The sequence below is a fragment of the Nanorana parkeri genome, unplaced genomic scaffold (assembly GCF_000935625.1).
Source record: "Nanorana parkeri isolate BGI_ZX_2015 unplaced genomic scaffold, ASM93562v1 scaffold74, whole genome shotgun sequence".
Classification (NCBI taxonomy): domain Eukaryota; kingdom Metazoa; phylum Chordata; class Amphibia; order Anura; family Dicroglossidae; genus Nanorana; species Nanorana parkeri.
Genome location: NW_017306342.1, coordinates 1,904,921 through 1,924,165, shown reverse-complemented (window position 1 = coordinate 1,924,165; position 19,245 = coordinate 1,904,921). Strand labels below are relative to the sequence as shown.

Here is a 19,245-nt window from a genome sequence, read left to right as displayed (position 1 = left end):
GCTAAAGTAAGGACTTACCTTAAATGATGCCTCTTAATCCAATCTTCTTCCTTCCTGTCCTTTTCAGCTGTCCCTCCAGCGCTGACTCCTCTGTCCTCCTCTACGCTCATGTACCACGGAGTCTGTGCAGGTGCACGCTACTCCACATATACTTACGTTGTGTCTCTCCTTGTCTCCCGGCCGAACATCTGAATTGCGCATGCGCTCGCCCCAAAATCAAGTAACAATATCCTCTGGAAGTGCCAGATCTTCCCTTTCCTCAATGATCTCTGTTTGTGGACAGTGAGTACAGGATTCACAGGTAGTTTCAGGATCTCTGTTCTTCCTATCCATCCCAAGGTGTGGGTCCAGCCCTTTACAGATCATTCGCAACAAGGGAACGGAAGTTATAGTTCTAGGTCCGTCAGTACAAAAGCAGTGGAGACTTCAGGTACTAATACTTAAATTGATAAAAAAAACTAAGTACTTGTAGGTCATCTTTGTTTGAAGAAGTTTAAAGATCTTTTTTTTCCCAATGCATATCCCGTGCTGTACAGAGTTCAAAGTTACATGACACCCGCATATCGTGCACATTAAATTGGCTGGCAATTTGTCAGCTTCCCCCACAATGGGTGGTCAAGGACATTTTAAGCCTAATGCTGAAGGCAGGGTTTTAACATGACAAAGTGCTACACAATCATTTTACTACACCATTGTCACGAGGTGTCCCAGCTGGCACCCGGAGGGGGAATTTTAAAACATGTTTTATTGTTTTAAAAGATCAAAAACTTAGCACAAGTTAAAAATTTGTTTCAGCACTATGGAGAGCTCCAGCCACCACATTCACTGCCTGGAGCTATGGCTGCTATAACAAGCCACCGTACTATAAACATTTGTGCAACATGATACAGGGAACGATTCAAAAAAGTATTTGCAACACTTTTCTGGTGGTATGGTTCCTTTTAAAAAGCCCTGCGCCTATTTCATGAAAGCCTTGCAACATCTTTGTTAAGAGTTCTAAAGTATGCAGCATTTTTGGGTAGTTTCTTTTTGTGCCATTTTCACAATGTGTTGCTATGGTTGCGACAAAGTCAAAAATAATTATCTCCAGTTCCTACATAACAAAACTGGAAGTATTTAAGGTAACTGTCATAAAGAGACAGGCCAGTGCTCAGAGTGGGGCACTGTGTAGTAAAGAGCAGGGTATGTTTGTATTACACAGCACTTTTCTACACAGCGGCAGGGTAGCATCCCCCTCAGAGCTTGAGGGTTGCGGGTTGCAATGGCCATATTTGGTCAAAATGTATCAATCTCCACCCCATTGTTTATATTCAGCTGATGGCCAGGGAGTTTTCTGGTCAGCAGCTGAATTGGGCAGGGCATGCATTATTGGGTTCTAGGACACTGTCAGCTACAGCTGACAGCGTTCTAGAAATCAATTGCTCTGTGCAGTCCCCAATATCTTAGCAACCAAGGATGAGGTGCAGCTTAGGTGGAGAACATGGACTGAGGATAGAGTGTCCTCGTTATGGACACTCTGGCCTTAGTTCTGCCCCCCACCATCCCTACATGGCTAATTCACATACCTGTTTCCAACAGGTACATGAATCTGTTGCAGACACTGACATTTGTTGTCTGGAGGCATGACACAATTCTAAAGAGTGTCTATAAAACTGTGAATTCCAGGGATTGAATGTTGCCAGCTTATATGTGGTGAATGTGCTTTAACATACACCAGTGACCAGTGTACTGGAAAATATTATAAATAAGTAATTTTTATATATGATGCAACTGATCCAATCAATAATATTCCATCCATTTAACAGCAGTTAGGCCTTTATGCAAAGAGGAATGCCTCCTTTTATTTAGGTACCACACAGCAGCCATGAAGGGTGACAGTAAGGAGAACTTTGCTGCATTTATCCCAACCACTTATTTAAATAAAACTCATAGGCTGGGATAAGTACACTTGGTTTATGGCATACATTTCAACTTATGACAGCCTAGCTGTGAAGTGCTCATTTCAGAACTCAGTAGGGCTACTGCAGGGTAAACCCCGTTTATAAATGGTAGATGGAAAGTCTCTGCAATATATAAATGTGCCATGACTTACCTGGTGTCAGGTCCATGGATCTTGTGTGGGAGAAGGAAGTATAACATAGCCAGGAGCAGAGCCATCAGTATAATGCAACAGCCTGAGGCTGTTGCCTCAGGCGGCACACTTTGCTGCACAATGTTTGCAGTGGTCCCCCTTTCCAGCCTGAGCATCCAAGGTTGCTAAGAACCAGGTGGGAAGAAGTGTAAGGGCCATACACATCTCTCCGCCCAGCTATTAGCAACCTGGGAGGCTATTGCTGGTATCCCGTTAGGGACCCCCCTGGCCAGGAGGAAAACATTTATCTGCAGGTTGATCAGTCCAGTACACTGCTGCTTGACACTGCAGTGCGTTTCCACAATTTGCTTATAATGAAGTGGTATTAAAGTCTATGGACAACACAATCTTTTCTTTGCTACAGTTTTTGTGCATTGGTACCAGTGTATACACCCAGGTTCCAAAAAACATGTCTTGTATCTGTTATATCTCTAAAATTTAATTTAAATGGGTTTTAACTTTATTATAGGAGCAGATGAGAGCCCTCTATATATCAGCTCAGAGGTATTCTGGTATCTTTCACCCATTTCTTCCCTAAGAGACTCCAATTTCAGGTTTTGTCCTTATTGCTGTTCTATATTGTGACCTTTTATTTCAGATATAATGCACTCTAGCCACTGTTATTTTTGAGTGGACCGTTTTAATTTGCCTGGATTATTAAGTTTTTGCAATGCAAAGAGCGTAGCTATACTTTACAATGTTGCAACCCCACAAAAACCAAACCGACTTTGCTTTACTGAAGTCAGATACGTATGAAGGTTACCGTAATTTAGTAACCTGTATTTGTGGGAGGGGATTATAGCTATTTAAACTCCTCCTCTTCCCTTTCCTGCCTGACGTTGTAGGGGAAGCGTCGGTCCCCACCCACCCATCTCTTTATAACTTAAAATTCCATCACCTTTTCATTTGGTATGCCCCCTTTTAGGCGTACCTAACAGCGTACCCACGGGCATACCTCAGGCCAAATTAGCTTATTGGCACAACTCAGCCCACACTATATCTATTATACGGTATATATGCCCGACCACAACTGAAATATACATTCCTGTTGGTTAATTTGGGTTAGTGCACTTTTCATGTTGCTCTTTGCCTTATCAAAAAGAACCTATATGGACAGTTTCAGAATACAGGGTGTGCTATTTCTTTTTAGGGTACTATTCCTCTCCACTGCTATATGGAGTACCTGAATAGAGTTTAATTCTAATATTAACATTACAATTCCTTAAAATAATGTTTTCCTTTAAAACCAACGTAACTTTGCCATGTAGATGCACATATTACGTCATTTTCAGGCCTAAAATGTGGAATATAACATGGGTGCAAAAATTGAAAAAAGGGCCTCAGTCATGAAGGGGTTAATAAGGAACATATGCAAAACACAGTAACTTATAACAACCTGCCAGTAATAATATATCCCTGCTCCACTAGCTCCAGTTTGAGGAAACACAGTTGGTTGCTGTGAGTTACTGCACTTTGCACCACCTTTATGAATTAAAATGATAATAAAGTTAAATGTTTTTTAAGCTATTTCATATGCTAAACAAATAACTTACAATAGATGCTGCTCCTTCATGTTTCAAAGTTTTAGTTTTCTGCAGAATCAGCTCATCCCTTGAGCACTGGACCTGATATCCTGTATTAGGGTGGCTCCGTTACCTTGCAGGGTCCTATGGAGGCTGTGCCTGTCTCCACAAACACAAAGGGAAAGCAAACACTCCCTTTTAACCTTCTGCAAACTAGTAGATGGACGGGAAGTTCAGGGGAGCCAAGCTGAGAGAATTGAAGCTGCTTGGAAACGCAATGCCTGTAAAGTGCGTGGGCAAAAATAGAAAAAAAAAAGATTTGCTGGGCAATGCATATTTATTTTATCTGGATTCATTATTGAAAAAAGTTTGAGAGTTTAATACTACTTTAAGTTATCAATTCCTTTGTGTAGCTAGTCCTCAGCAGTGATCAAACGGTTCCTCTAACTGCGACCACAGATTATACTTTCCCAGACACTAGCACTATGGCTGAGTAATTTGTTCTCTCACAAATGGCTCTTAATGTGTCAATGGTTTCTGCACGTTGTAATAAAATCTTAGCAGCCATTCACAGTTTCACTTGGTGTATCAAAACAAAACACTTCATAATATATTCATGGTTTTTCATTAGGCATTGCAACCACAGAAGCAAATACTGGAAATCATAGAAAACAAATCCTAAAACTGCAAACATCCATCAGCAAGAGATTCCAACTTTCAGATTATAGTGTTGTTGTTTGGATGAGCCAACAGTGCTGTGTTTTGTAATTTTGACAACTTTTTCAATAATCGATTATAATCGATTATGTCGATTAGTTGTTGCAGCCCTAATGTATTACTTTTTGAAGCTTTGAGGATGTACAATAAAGACTCTGTTCTTTTTCTCATAGGCAGCTGTAACAGAAGTGCAGTTTGGTCCAATGAGACTCCACCAAGATCAACTTCAGGTACAGCGATGCTACAATGCGATGTCAGAGTTCTTTATGTTTGTGCTCATATTGTAATGGGCTGCAATGGAACTAGTTTTGTCTTTTAACTGTCCATGTTACATCATCATGGCCACCATAACCCTGATCAATACATTGACAGAATGTAATCATTTTATTTTTCTTAGTATGGGGCAACACAGTTTTTTAGTCAGCATGCTTATATGGGTATTGGGGGAAAAAGTCAAATTTGTCATCCCATTTAAGTACATTCCTGTAAAAGTGCTTATGTTTGATGCTCAGTCTACCAGATCACTAAACTCCTTCATGATATCCTGCAAGGATGTTAGGCGATGATCCAAACACCAAATAGTCATTTTTCCCAAAACACAAAACTTGAACGTACCTGTTCATATTTGCTAATTCTTCCATTGTCACATATACCTTGTTAATACCTCAGTTGTTCAGTTGCAAAGATCATAATTAATGACCATCTAACGTCGATTAGGCTGGGTTCACACCTAGGCGTATTGAATATGCGCGTTTGACGCGCGTTTTTACCGCGATTCGCGGTTAAAAAAACATGCGACAAACGCGCGTTTCCGAGGGCTACTTGGCTGTATCCCAATGGAAATGCGAGACCAAAACACCCCAAAGAAGTACATGTACTTCTTTGGGCGTAGGCCGTTTTGCAACGATTTCAGACGGGCTGAAATACGGAAAGGTGTGAACCATACCCATAGAAAACAATAGGATTTTCAAGTTTGTACATTTGGAAAGGGCGTTTATAGGGCGTTGAACGCGCTACAAAACGGAAAGGTGTGAACCAGGCCTAAGTCCCTTTACAGACATTAGTGTATTTGTTGTGTGTACCTTTTAGGCTGACCACACACGTTGCAGTCTGCTTGTACAAATCCCTTTAGCTCTACCAACAACTACTTCACCTACTTGATTAGCTAGGTCCTTACACCAGATATTTGTTAGCAAATCTAAAGATATTTCCAAGGTTGTTCAGTTCAATTGTAACGTGTGTCCAGCTGAAGAAGTATGAAGTGATTCGATTAAATGAGGAGTGTGTTCTGTATGAGCTCCACCATTGTGTTTGTGTGGTAGCAAAGACCTTGCTACTGCCTAACACTCTATTATCTACTACTATTAATACATTATGCCCAAGATGTTTTTCTTCCAAGAAACATCACTGATAGAAAGTCTCAAAGGACGGCAAAAGGGTTATAGCAAGATGAATGCACAATTTTAAACTGTAATTTTATATAGGTATGAGTGCCATTTTTAATGGTTGGGGGTGATTAGGGAGTATATTGCAGTCCCGGTAGAAACATTATTTTTTACTGGCTTTTTACAAAACAAATATTGCTTTTTACTGTGCTCTGAACAAATCAACAGACTGCATGTAATCAGATCCTGTTGCCTTCTGTGGGATAGCTGATTACTGCTGCCTTATGTGAGATGTCAATGTTCATCTGTAGCCTCACCCTTCTTCCTTAATGACTGTGCTACATTACATTGTTGGTAGCATAACCATAACAGCAAATAAATCCAGTAACTTAGGGTAGATTAACACAGACAGTGAAAGGGGGCACTTTGCAGGTGGTTCTGGAGCACCCCTTAAATGATGATTGTGTGCAAACTTAGTACATAACTCCGAAGTGTCCTTTATTTGGAGGGAATGTCCCTAATTTGGAACCAAATCCCTCTGTACCTCTTGCCTCCTCAGTTGTCCTTCTTTTTGGTCTGATGTACAGATATCTATGAAAATGTTCTATTTAACTGCCCAAAATGTTGTTCTCCGCTAAAACTTTTATATCTCTTAATCTGCTTATTTTGATAAGCCAATGTACAGGAAAATGAATAGTCGTAAACAACAATTCTGGGTTTTTGACAGTCATTTTTTACATATAAATTCTTAATGGTCCGCATACCTAGGGGCAAGACAGGAGTGTGTCCATTGCCTAAATGCATTGTGGTAGAAGGAGCCCCTATTTCTCATCTAAGAAAGGTGGGAGATATGTTGTACACATAAGATGTGTGTGGCACTAATGCTTGACTTCTTTGTACAGTGTAAGGGCTATGGCTACCTATGCATTGCATACCTATTCATTACATACAATATGGACTGTGGATGCTGTTATGTATCCACTGTATGAATTCATTACATACAATATGGACTGTGGAGGCTGTTATGTATCCACTGTATGAATTCATTAGATACAATATGGACTGTGGATGCTGTTATGTATCCACTGAATGAATTAGCTTTGGAAGTGTACACAATAGTGTAAATAATTATAGAACATAGATATGAGCCTAATGCTAGACAAAGAACTGAGAAAGCAGTTGGAGGGGTCAGGCCTTATTCATACCTGAGCATTTGGTCGTACAATTCCTGAAGCACAACATTGCTCAAGATGCAGTATCCTACTATTCTCAATCGACCTGTTCACACCCGAGTATTGTGTTGCTTGTCACCTGTCATGTGAAAAAGTGCATGAGCTTCTTTGGGGCAGAATTGTGCATTGTTGGCCCCATAGATTTTCATAGAAGCTCCTGAAAAACACAGGTTTACACATGTTTTTTAGGTGCTCCCATTCAAACGTCTGAGGCCAAAATGCATGATTCTATTCATGTACTTCAAAAATTCATGCACAAATGTGGGAAAGAAGCACCCCTCTAAATTGCCTGGCTATGCTTACACTTAGTTGTGAATGGGGCCTGAGACAACTAATTGGAGACTGGCCAACTGTCTATGTACACTTGGATTAGCTGTGAGTGTATGTTTATGTGAATGGAAAAGGAAGAACGAACTGTGGCCAGACACTTCTCCTGCCAACTTATCTTAGGGTAAACAAGGAATTGAACATGTTTTTCTAATTTGTCTAATCAATTTCCCCAAAAAATAAGTTGGCGGGGGTTGTCTACAGGTGTTCTTAGACTTGAGCAGGATCGGGAAATTGTCAATTAACAACGAACTACTGTTGTTTGTTCCCCTTTTGCTCTAATAAATATACCCTTGTGAGTGTTTAACTGCCTTTCAACTTTACCCCTACTGACTGTTATCAGTTAGCATTCTTTTTAGCTTTCTCTGTGGACTACAGAGCATCTCTCCACTATGTTATGAAGAGGAGAGGAGGAAGTTTTCTGTAATCCTGTCCTAGGCTGACAGTGCTGCTCCTCTACAGATTCAGTACAATGTGGGAACATTGTCACCCTAGGATAGAAAGTTATGGTACTGGCAGGAGCAACAAGAGAAGGTATAGAAAGAAAGCCTAAGAAAAGAAATCCAATGCAGCTACCTAATCTTTGGATTGGTAAGCTGCTATACATTAAATGTATGTTCTTGGGTTTAGCTATGCTTTATCTGATTTTTGAACATAATGTTTATATTTAGCAATTTCCTAAAAAGTGTTGTCAACACAACTGGTTCTCACGAGTCATACTTGTACCTCAGGGGGGTCATTGTGTTGTAAAGTAGCCACCGCTCCAAGCTCACTCCTGTGATGGACTACAATCTCACTTTTAGTTTACTAATTTGTATCAAGATTGTAGTCCATTATGGGAGCGAGCTTGGAGCAGTGACTACTTTACAACACACACAGGGATCAAGGGGAAACAAAAGTAGCCACCCTCCAGAAGGAATGACAGTGTCAGCACCAGTTGAGGATCTACAGCTGCGTGATGCACAAAAAAAGGTCCAGTATTGTTAATAGTTAAGGGACTTTAATGCGTTTTTTAAGATTTAACTCTTGAGTTCCGTGTCACTTTAATACATGGTATCCCCTTGACACATGATGTGCAGAGTATATCCCCTTGACACATGATGTGCAGAGTTCTCTGGATTTTCTAATGAGAGAGCTTGGTCTCTAAAATAGGTAAGGAATGGCTGAAACACGTGATAAGGAGGGTAACCCTCCTCCCCTGCTGGCTTGTAATGAAATTATAAAATATTCTAATGTAATAAATTATATTTACTGTGACTGCTATGTACCAAATGTTCATGTTAGCTTATAAGAGGAACAAAGGTAGTCACCCTCCAGAAGGAAGGACAGTGTCAGGTACTGGAATGCATTTTTAAAATTTAGCTTCTGAGTTTAGTGTCACTTTAAGTGTGTATATATAAAACAAAAATGTACTGTATATAAATATTGAACAAATAAAGTGGAACAAAGAGGAGCTCACTGGTCTTGCCAGGTGCTATATAAAATATGAGTTTTATAACCTTCAAAAATATAAATTAAATTGACCCAAAACAAAGTTTCCCTTATAAATACATCAGATATTTACACCGATGTCTACGCCTGTGAATATTTAAAATGAAAGAGTGTAATTCAGATAGAAACATATAAATTGCGTAGTTTAGGAATGGTTGTAATTCATAGTAGGAGACAAGATGGAACAAGAGGTCACTTGATGACATCGGTAAGTTTAGGAGAACTGTAACAGTATAGAAAGACAAGTAGATGTTTGGCAGGCTTAGTGGAAACACCATCAATGAAAGACATCTAGGAATAAACTAAGACATATCCTGAGAATGGATTATAGACCAGAAATAACTCTGGATGGGAAATTTGCAGTTTCTTAACTTTTGTGCCATTAACCTTTTTTGTTTTGAATAGAGAATTCTGGATTTTCCCTAATTTCAAACAGCTATAAAATAAACTGACGGAGGTCCTAACCCGTCTCTATTCTATCCAAAGCTGAAAAAAGGTTTGGTTTAGATATACTTTAAATTAAGTCCTAAATGTAACCCACTAAGCTCAACTCCAAATAAAAACACTATTTTGGGTCGTGACGGCGCCCCCCCTCAGTCCTGCGCCCGGGGCAAGTGGCACCCCCGGTTGTTACGCCACTGTAGTACTGTATAAGTACTAGACATGTGCACAGCATAAAAATTAGTTTCGGAGGAAAAGAATGAAAAGGGAAAAACCTTTACATTAGTTTCTTTTGATGAAATTAATAATCATGCTGTTTCAGATTCGGAGGCAAGGAACCTTCGAATCCGAAAGCGCACAATTTAAAAAAAAGCCACATATTGGCCACCAGCACATTCGCGCCGCCATATTGGAGGTGGGGAGCATGACGTCACCTGATGCAGCAAGATGGCGGTGCCCATGCACAACAAATTAATATATTCTCAAATATTATTATTATACAGGATTTATATATCGCCAAATCAGTTTGCACAGCGCTTTACAAAACTGAGGGAGACAATACAATTAACAATAAAATTTCAGTACAGGAGGTAGGAGGGGCCTGCTCATGAGAGCTTACAATCTATTAGGAGGGGCAAGTGATACGAAAGGTAATCATTGTGAAATATTGTTTTTCATATATTATGGCATATAATAATTTGTTATTTTGGATTCGGACAAACTGCCAAATCAAAATTTCGTGATTCCGCAAGTTCGTCCGAATCTGAATGTATATATCTAAAAAGTACTTAAATACAGTGGGAGGAATATATTAAAACTGGAGCAGACTAGCAGTGCAACCAATCAGCTCTGCTGTCTCATTTTCAAATCTTACCTGAGCAAACTGAAGAAAGATGCTGATTGGTTGGGCAACTGCTCCAAATTCTGCCTGCTCCAGTTTTTATAAATTCCCCTCAATATGTCTTGATATCAGCCTCCTTTTTTTGTTCAGTGCTGCCTTAATTCCTAAGGCTGCTTACAGGAGAAAAAAGCAGAGGGATGACTTCATCAGTGTGCTTCCTTTCCTTCTTTGTCCAGCCACAGTCTGGGACAGTTAAAGGAGAACTATGAGGTGAGTGCTTTTCACTCACCTCATAGTTGTAGCCGACCTGTGACAATGAGACTGTTACAGGTCGGCTCAGTAGATCGGGAGGTGACCGAACACATACCGGCGTTCGCTCACTTCTCGATCCTGTCACGGCTCTCTGCCGTGACAGGGGAGGGGCTGGATTCCCCTCTCCCCGATCCGCCAGCGCTGACTGGTGGTACGGATGGGGGAGGGGGCGGGTACACCTGGCTCTGCCTCTAGATAGGCAGAGCCAGCTGTCAGTAACGCAGCTGGGCGTATCCCAGCACAATTGTCGGGATCCGCTTCAGCTGTGGCGTCTCAGTATACCGCGAGCTACAGCTCGCGGTATACTGAGCCTAGGGTGACGGGAGGACGCTAGTTTGTGTCCTCCCGTTACCCTAAGGAGAACTATGGGGAAAAGCCTTAAGTGGCCAAGCTACAGTATAATGTTTAACTGCAGTGGAGAAACCAGCATAGCTATGTTGCCTGGCAGTGCTGTTTAGATCACAGTTATATTTTGGTGGCCAACCAAGTTAGACAGTTCACATATACAGGTGAAACTCAAATAATTAGAATATCGTGCAAAGTTCATTTATTTCACTAATGCAACTTAAAAGGTGAAACTAATATACAAGATAGACTCATTACATACAAAGCAAGATAGTTCAAGCCGTGATTTGTCATCATTGTGATGATTATGGCTTACAGCTCATGAAAACCCCAAGAACCCCAAATCCACAACCTCAAAAAAGTAGATTATTACATGCAATCAATAAAACAAGGATTGTACATAGAACAATATCGGACCTCTGAAAAGTACAAGCATGCATATGTACTCAGTACTTGGTTTGGGCCCCTTTTGCAGCACTTACTGCAATTACTTTTGCACTATATTCTAATTATTCGAGTTTCACCTGTATGTATTTAAAACTCTTAAACCTTATCTTTATCATGAACCCTCCTCCTCATCTAGTCTTAACCCTTAAACTGAAACTACCTCTAAACCTAACCTTTAAATCTAGCCTAACCCACTAATCCTGAGCATAACCTAATCCTAAACTTTTAATTAAAGTGTAGCTACACCTTGGTCCCTGCCTCCTGAAGTCCCTTTCAGTCTTAGGACTGATTCTCACCAGGGCAGCCCATTGTAGTGCATTAATCTAAACTTGCCCTTCCAGCATTTTTTCAACGAACTGCACCGCAATGCAGTGGGTTGCAATGTGGGCTGCAATACAGTGCATTGGGGTGCCATTTACACTGAATGGACCACAGTGCACCAGAGCATGTAACACATTACTGCTGTGCAGTAGTGTGAATGGGCTCTTATATTCACCTGCTCCTGATCCAGTAAGATATCGCTGTCTAGATAACACAGCCAAAATGCATTTGTAACTCTTTTGCTAACATTCAACCACATAGCCCAATAGCTATGGCTAGCTTTAGGTTCCATTTGTGTGCCGAGGCTGCAGTTAAATGTAATGCATATAAACCACACCTTTCTATTTTTTTTTAAAGTTTCTAAAGTAATGTATTATGTACACACTTAAAATTAATGCAACAATTTTTTTTAATTTTTTTTTTAAACTTCATAAAACTTTAGAAATATGGATATTTATATTCTCTCCCTTTCTTGTTTTATTTCTATTAATTAGGTACTTTTAGTATTTGCCAAAGAAGATAGCCAGAGTAATGGATTCTGTTGTGCGTGTGAGAAAGCGGGCTTTAAGTCTAACATTGCTAAGACACCAGAATCTGCTTTGGAAAGCTTTTTAGATAAACATCATGAAATTATCATTATCGATCATAGACAGACACGATGTTTTGATGCAGAAGCTCTATGCAGGTACGTAATGGCTAACAAATGCTATTGTTTCAGCAACAATGTGCATTTCACTATTATTTGTTATAAAATTGTACCACTTTTTTTTTTACCACCTTACTGTAATACCTTTTCTTTTTCTGTGTGGACAAGCTTTCGATTTGTCAATAGGCTCAATTCACTAAGTTATAATGATTGTTATTTGACATAACGACCCTTATTCTCAGCAATGAGGGCTAATCAGAACTAAAAATAATAGTCACTGGGCTTGAAATAACGATAGTTATGGCAAATCACATATTCGTCATAGCTTATTGAATTGAGCCTATTGTCTTCTATGCAATATGACAGCTTTTATCAGGCTGCAATTTTGGATCGATTTGATTTGAGACTGGCCTTTTGACACATACCTAACTGTGTGCTGCCCAAAACACAGCACCCTTTTGGCCTGAAGCATGATATTCTAAACTGCACTATATGATATAAAATTACTTATAAATCTACAGACCAAGATAAGTGCCAATCATTTCAGCTCTCTACCGCCTTTCTCTTTTTTTTGCTGCTAGAGCAGGCACTCCAAGTTTCTTCCTGAGTATTAGCTACAGTGTAAGATTTCATTTGCTTTCAAAGTGTATTAAAGTTGAGAAGACGATAGATAGATAGATAGATAACGCCATATATAGCACAAACACTAAGCTTTCTGTCCTTTTAAATGCATTCCCAGCCTCAGACAGTGACCCAAGAAACATGTACTTCCCAGTATGTATACCCTCTTCTCACCCTAGAGCTGTACTTTCCCTCCAAAATCCACCCACCGAACCTACTCGTGGCACCTGATATTATATACAGTATGTATCTTCTGTAGTGCCACTGCTCTTCTTCTCCCCTTCCATCAGTCATTAACCATAGGAAGAGTTGTAACACAGGTATAATTATGTGAAATCCAGCTGCTGGGAAGAGAAGGAGCAATAGCACCAACAAGGTATGTGTAATGTAGTAGGTTCTTACATGGTGGGTTTTCTTCCCCTTTTTGGACTTTTTTAAACATCCTTCCTCTGTTCCTTTGCTTCCACTCAACACAGAGTAGGCTGTGTAGTCATCCAACCCTTAGGTTTTTTTCTAAGCACCTTTCTTCTTAGGGGCGTGCTTAAGCTGTTAGAGATTTTTCTAATTCAGCCTGCTCAATTCCCCCAACCATGCAAAAGATGGTGGATGGAGGAATCTCCCCTGCAAGCTACTGTATTCTGACAGCAGACACCTGCAGTTGTAAGAATAACTGAACAATGACTACAATCGACAATTTTCCACCTGGTTTCTTTTGAAAAAAAATTTGCTTGATAAAATCCTTTTGTCAAGCCAGTTGGTGCTGGCAGGGCCACCCTCATATTGAATTTTGGTCAGTTGAGCAGGATACAACCAACATTTGATCTGTGTTTGTCCAGGGCTGAATGAGTAAAATCGTAAGGTGTATGGCCAGCTTTATAAAGACTTATGAAAAATGTGCAGTCATTGAGCTTGTTCATGCTAGTTCTGAATTGGACGCTTGAAAGCTATGAACATTTCTGATTTTACTTCCTGAAACCAGCATGGAGGTTTTGCATTCAGTTATCATAATTGTTGATCTAGTGGTGCCATACTCAATTTGCTGTTTTTCCGTTTTAATCCAATACTATATTTAATATCATAATAATTTTTCCAATTATCATAATTTAGTTATAAAAAATTAAAATTGACCAAGCTAGCCAATCACTTTCTTTCAATTTAGCTTTTAAAAAATGATTGAACGTGACCTCAAAATAGCTACATGGATCCTATTGGAATATCAACACCATAATATAAGAAATGTATGGGGCACTGTTATAGCACAAATGTTTTTAAACCCTTAGATGAGCAGAGGATGGGTTCGAAAATCTCAGCTTTGTGGTTCCTATATACTTTGACTAGAGAGTCTTACACAGCATGTGAAGGCAATGTGCTGCAGTGTCAAAACTCTTGCAGGCCTGGATTATCTTTGGTTTTCCCATTTTTTTAATGTATGATAGTTTGGTCAAAACAATGTGCACTGTAAGTTTTATGGTGACATGGAAACTAGAGTTTGCTCCACACAGAACAAGGCATTTTTCTTATCTTCGTATGTTTTTGTTCTGCACTAAAATGAGTGATTGAGAACAAAAAGGTCTCTGTGATCAGTGATATGTGATGATTTGATGTATTTTATTATTACTTACCTCCTTTCTTACTCTGACATTCAAGGTCCATCAGAGCTACCAAACCCTCAGAAAATGCTGTCATAATTGCTGTAGTTAGAAGGTAAATCTCAGTTTCATTATTATTATTACTTTAATTCTTATTTTAATTACAATTTTAAAGGGCCACAAAGCCTACAAGAATAGTTGCTTTGCAAAAAAAGTTTTCAGTAAACATTTGTAACTACTACTAATGGATGTTACTATTATAATTACTGTATTATACAGTATAATTTTATGACAAACTTTCAGCATTATACCATGTTGTGTTAAAATTTACCAATGCAGCTGAGTATCACCTGCCTACATTTTCATTTAACTCTGTATAACAAAATGTGTCCACCTATATTTAAAGGGAGTACTCAGTGTTTTTGCAACTATCTTCATGCTTGGCACTAAAAAATAGTTAAATTTTTTCCACCAGCCAACAGGTAGAACTCTGGTCTCCTTTTCACAGGTTTACTGGGGATGAGCGAACAAAGTTCAGTTCGCTTGACATATGATGAACGGGGTAGGAAGAACCTTGAACAAAGCGGCAAACCCCTTTGAAATTGATGGAAACAAAATGCTGTTATTTTTCTTTCTAGCCTTTTTAAGCCAATTTGCACGCTTTTGTTTAAAAAAAAAAAAGGCCAGAGTAACTGAGTACTGTAAAGGGGATAAGTAACAATGCAAAAAAAAAATTAAAAAATTACATTCATTGGGGAGAGGGTCTTTTATTTAGGTTTAAAGGGCAACATTAAAAATTACACAAATCTATTTAATAACACGCTTTGAGGATACATTAAAGCTTCACCCTCTGCTTTGTTGACATGCTGGGTGACTAAATATAATACTGACCATATTTGGACAATGATGTTGCCCAGGATGCCCGCCGGGTTTGTCAACTTCATTGCCCAAATATGGTCAGTTATATTTAGTCACCCAGGTTCCCTGGCCGGCTGTTGTATGTCAACAAAGCGGATGTGTTATTTTGCTACTGGAGTGTATCAGGTGAACATGGGTGGCGGGTCAACATGACAGCAAGTCATTATCGTTTCTCTGTAGATCATCATGGTTGATGAGGATCTGCATCGCTGGACAGCGTGATTGACATTGGATTTGCATTAGGGGACATTGTTATGGTGCTGGTATTTTTTTTTTTTATCTGCTTTTAACGTTTGTCGGGGGGATGAGTAAAAGGGTTACTGTGTACCCCACACTTATTTCCCTGGGAGGGGGCTGGATATCTGGGTGCCCACTTTTGGTAAAGAGGGCTTCCAGATTCCCTTAATTCCCCCACTGCAAACCCTCATCGCTTTTGGGGGACAGGATGCGGAGATGAGGTCCTTGTTCCTGAACATGGGGACAAGGTGCCTTGCAAGGGGTGGAGGCTTTTCCCCCAATTTTAAAGGCATGTGGCCTAGTCTTGTTCAGGCTCATTGCCTTTTGTTTTCTGGCCACCCAGGATGCATGTATGGATAAGGGTCTGGTATTTAAAGAGAGCAAAACAAATGGCAAATGCAAGCATCAACTCATCACCAGCTTTAAAGCAAGGTGCACGTGGAAGGGCTTCAAACAATACAACATCAAAACCTTTCCCAGCACACTCACCAGTCAGCATGCAAAAAAACTCACCGCTAAGGTTAAAAACAGAGGTGTTAGATACACGTCTTCTTCAGAAGATGTGAAATCCGCACTGCCTCGCCAAGCGAACCTCTATGTAGTGTAGTCCTAACTCTAACCTATGAGAGTCTCCATCTTGGAACACATGTAGCAAAAGATAAAATTGGGTGCAGGTTTGCCAGGAGGAAGCCCAACCCCCTTGAAGGCACAGGGACTTGCAAGGGTTGGAGGCTTTCCCCCCAATTTTAAAGGCATGTGGCTAGTCTTGTTCAGGCTCACTGCCTTTTGTTTTATGGCCACCCAGGATGCATGTATGGATAAGGGTCTGGTATTTAAGGAGCCCCCATCCCATGTGGAGGATTTGGAATGTGAAAGTCCTTTTAATGAAAAAGAGGCCCCCAGATTTCCCTAGGGGAATGAAAAAAAAAATGGAAAAAAGTCCTTTATCTGACAATAAAAAGTAGACAATGTCTCCCCGTGTTAATCCAGCATCAATCAAGTCATCCAGCCATGTAGATCCTGGTCCTACAATGTTGACCGACCTACACGACCACCCACGGCCTGACTATGTTACACGTCGAGCTACTTTTACAAAATGAGATATCCCGAGCCAGCTGCTGTATGTCAACAAACCGCCTGGGGATCTTGGGTGATGTCACAGATCAAACATTGTTTACAAACACCAGCTGGCTGGGAATCTGTCATTTTGAGGCAGGAGCACTACAAACATCAGTGGGGCTTCGGACAGGCAAACTAGTTAATCTGTTTGCCGAACTATGAACGGGCTTGGTGCGGGTCAGACGCGTGTTCATCCCGAACCAAAGCTTATCCCTAATGTTTATCAGACAAACCTTCAGAATGATTCATCCCTTCCTGTTTGTAGCTTTCCTATTGAGTTACATTTACAAAAACACAGTCCAAAAGGGAAACTCCATTGCTATGTTTTAATTTGAGAAAGACCAGAATGGTTTTCAAAGCCAGTATATTGATAGTTTATTGTAAAGCAAAGATTTTATATAAATAACTTTAAACTTATATAAATATCATTTTAACCAATATGTTGCCAGACCAATTTTTGCCAGACCCAAAAAATCATTTTGTGAAAGCAGAGGACCTGTAATATGAAAAGATGGTAGTTGCACATTTTTATGTTGCATGATATTTGTGCAAATGTTTATCAAATCTGTATTTTAAGTACAAAATATAGTGAGATTAATTTTAATGCACAATAACACAATCTGATCTCCGTTATTTTTAAAAGATGAGACTGTGTCAAGTAAATAATAATAATTCAGTTAATTGATTCACATTCCTGTTCAAAGTAGTACTATTGTTTAAATATTTTGCTTGTGTTATACAATACTCACTTTTTATATATGTTTTTGTCTTTTTATGTCCTGCTATTAAAGACAAAGTGATAGAGATGAAACGTCAGTAATGCCCCTAATATCTGCTGGGTTTTCCAGGGTAAGTGGAAATGTTTGTTTTTAATTGATTTGTAAATCCTAAAAATTAACTTTTCTTATTTTCTTTCTTTTGGTCTGTTCAATATACCACTGCAAGTGTTTTTATTTACTTGTTTGCTAAGTGCAAAAAAATTACCTGTTGATCATGTCATTAATTAAGAGCTGCCCTGTGTCCTCTGAACATTTCCTGTGTTATCTCAAGAAGTCTAAATAGCCCTTGTAATTCTTATCTTAATGATTAAGCTGGCTATACACTAAGCATATGGATAGAAGAATCTCTCCTACTGACTATTCTACTCTGACAGCCTGCACACACCTGCCACTGCCTGCAAAAGATTGGCTGCAGGCACTGTTTGGCCGACAACTTTTGGCCCTGCTAATTTGACAAAAGTCGATTGAGTAATTTAACTTTTGTTGAGCCAGCCACTGTTAGAACTGTAGCCGATTCCTGTGAATCAGTCAAAATTCTAAAAGTGTATGGCCAGCTTAAGTCTCTATGTTGTAGAGCAGGCATTCTCAAATATAGTCCAATGGACCAATATGGTTTCTACAGAGGTTGCTAGGAGTTCCTTGAGCTGTGGCTGTGACATCAATTATCTTTTTCGCTGTCTGGGGCATTATTACCACTTATGTAAGGGGGACATTTTTCCCACTGGCCACCAATGTAAGGTGCATTTTTCCCAGTGACCTCCAATTAATTGGTTTGCTTCAGGGGTTGCCTGAAACCTCAAAAATATGTCTAGGGTTCCTCTAGGGTAAAAAGGCTTTTGTAGAGAACAGGAGAGTAGTAGGAGCGTTTAAGTAGTTTAGCAAAAGACACTGGGCAGGTCTGTCCTCAATCAGTACACAAAAATGCCGTGTAAATTCAGCCCATAACAGGACCTAGGGAACTTAGTGCATTTCTGGCAGATGAACAAATGTTTTCTATGCTTTCGGGGTCTTTAAAGGAGAAGTGCAGGGAAAGTAAACCATACTCTCCCCACCACTTAGAGCTGCGTGGGCACTGCAGCTGTCACATGCCGGCTCTATACTGAGAGTTGAGCAATCATGTAACAGCTCATCACTCAGGTCTTGGTCTGTGCTACGGGGGGAGAGCAGTGACTGCTCCCCGCAGGGATTCCCCCTTCTCTCCTCTTCTATTGGCAGGAAAGTGAATGGACACAGCTGGCTCTAGAGAGGCAGGGCCAGATGTCAATCAGGCAGCCGGATGGATCCAGACAATATTGTTAAGATCCTTCCTGGCTGCGGCACGGCGCTGCACTCTCAGCAAATAAATGTACTTCTGTGACCCAAAAGAGGAGTAAAGCCAAAAAAAAAATTGGCTTTACTCATCTTTTAAATAGACAAAACATGGGGAAATGTGCATGCATTGCAGAGATGTACTGCATGTTTTTATATTGTCCTGTAATACGTTTTTATGTGGGTAGTTATGTGGTGGTTCTGTTACCTTTTTCTAATCTGTAAGAATAACAAATCCTAATGAATTTTCACGTAGTAAAAAAACGGCCGGCCCGGAGCTCTCTAGATCTGAGCGGGCGTCTTTAGACGTCCGCTCAGACACGCCCCCTTGCGCGCGCCGCCGGGCTCGCGCGGGAAATGGCCGCAATTTAAAAACGGGCTGCGATGCCCGTTAATATACATGCGATCCGCCGGCTGTAAAGCCGGCGCATCGCTTGTATTTAGCGACGATCGGTGCGGCCCCCCCTCCCTCTGCTGTCCCCCCCGCCATTGTCCCGCTGATCCCGGGCTCCCCC

At 40.2% G+C, this 19,245-nt stretch overlaps 1 protein-coding gene across 4 annotated transcripts in view; it reads left to right on the top strand.

Annotated features, from left to right (window-relative positions):
• Positions 1–19,245, top strand: part of PDE8A (phosphodiesterase 8A) — a 213,656-nt gene that overhangs the window by 144,735 nt on the left and 49,676 nt on the right. For all 4 annotated transcript variants that reach the window (XM_018576709.1, XM_018576708.1, XM_018576706.1 and 1 more), the window contains 4 exons: positions 4,545–4,601; positions 12,008–12,198; positions 14,428–14,484; positions 17,435–17,492. In XM_018576709.1, the coding sequence (XP_018432211.1) occupies positions 4,545–4,601; positions 12,008–12,198; positions 14,428–14,484; positions 17,435–17,492 (363 nt within the window). Of the gene's footprint in view, positions 1–4,544; positions 4,602–12,007; positions 12,199–14,427; positions 14,485–17,434; positions 17,493–19,245 lie in introns of those variants that run through there.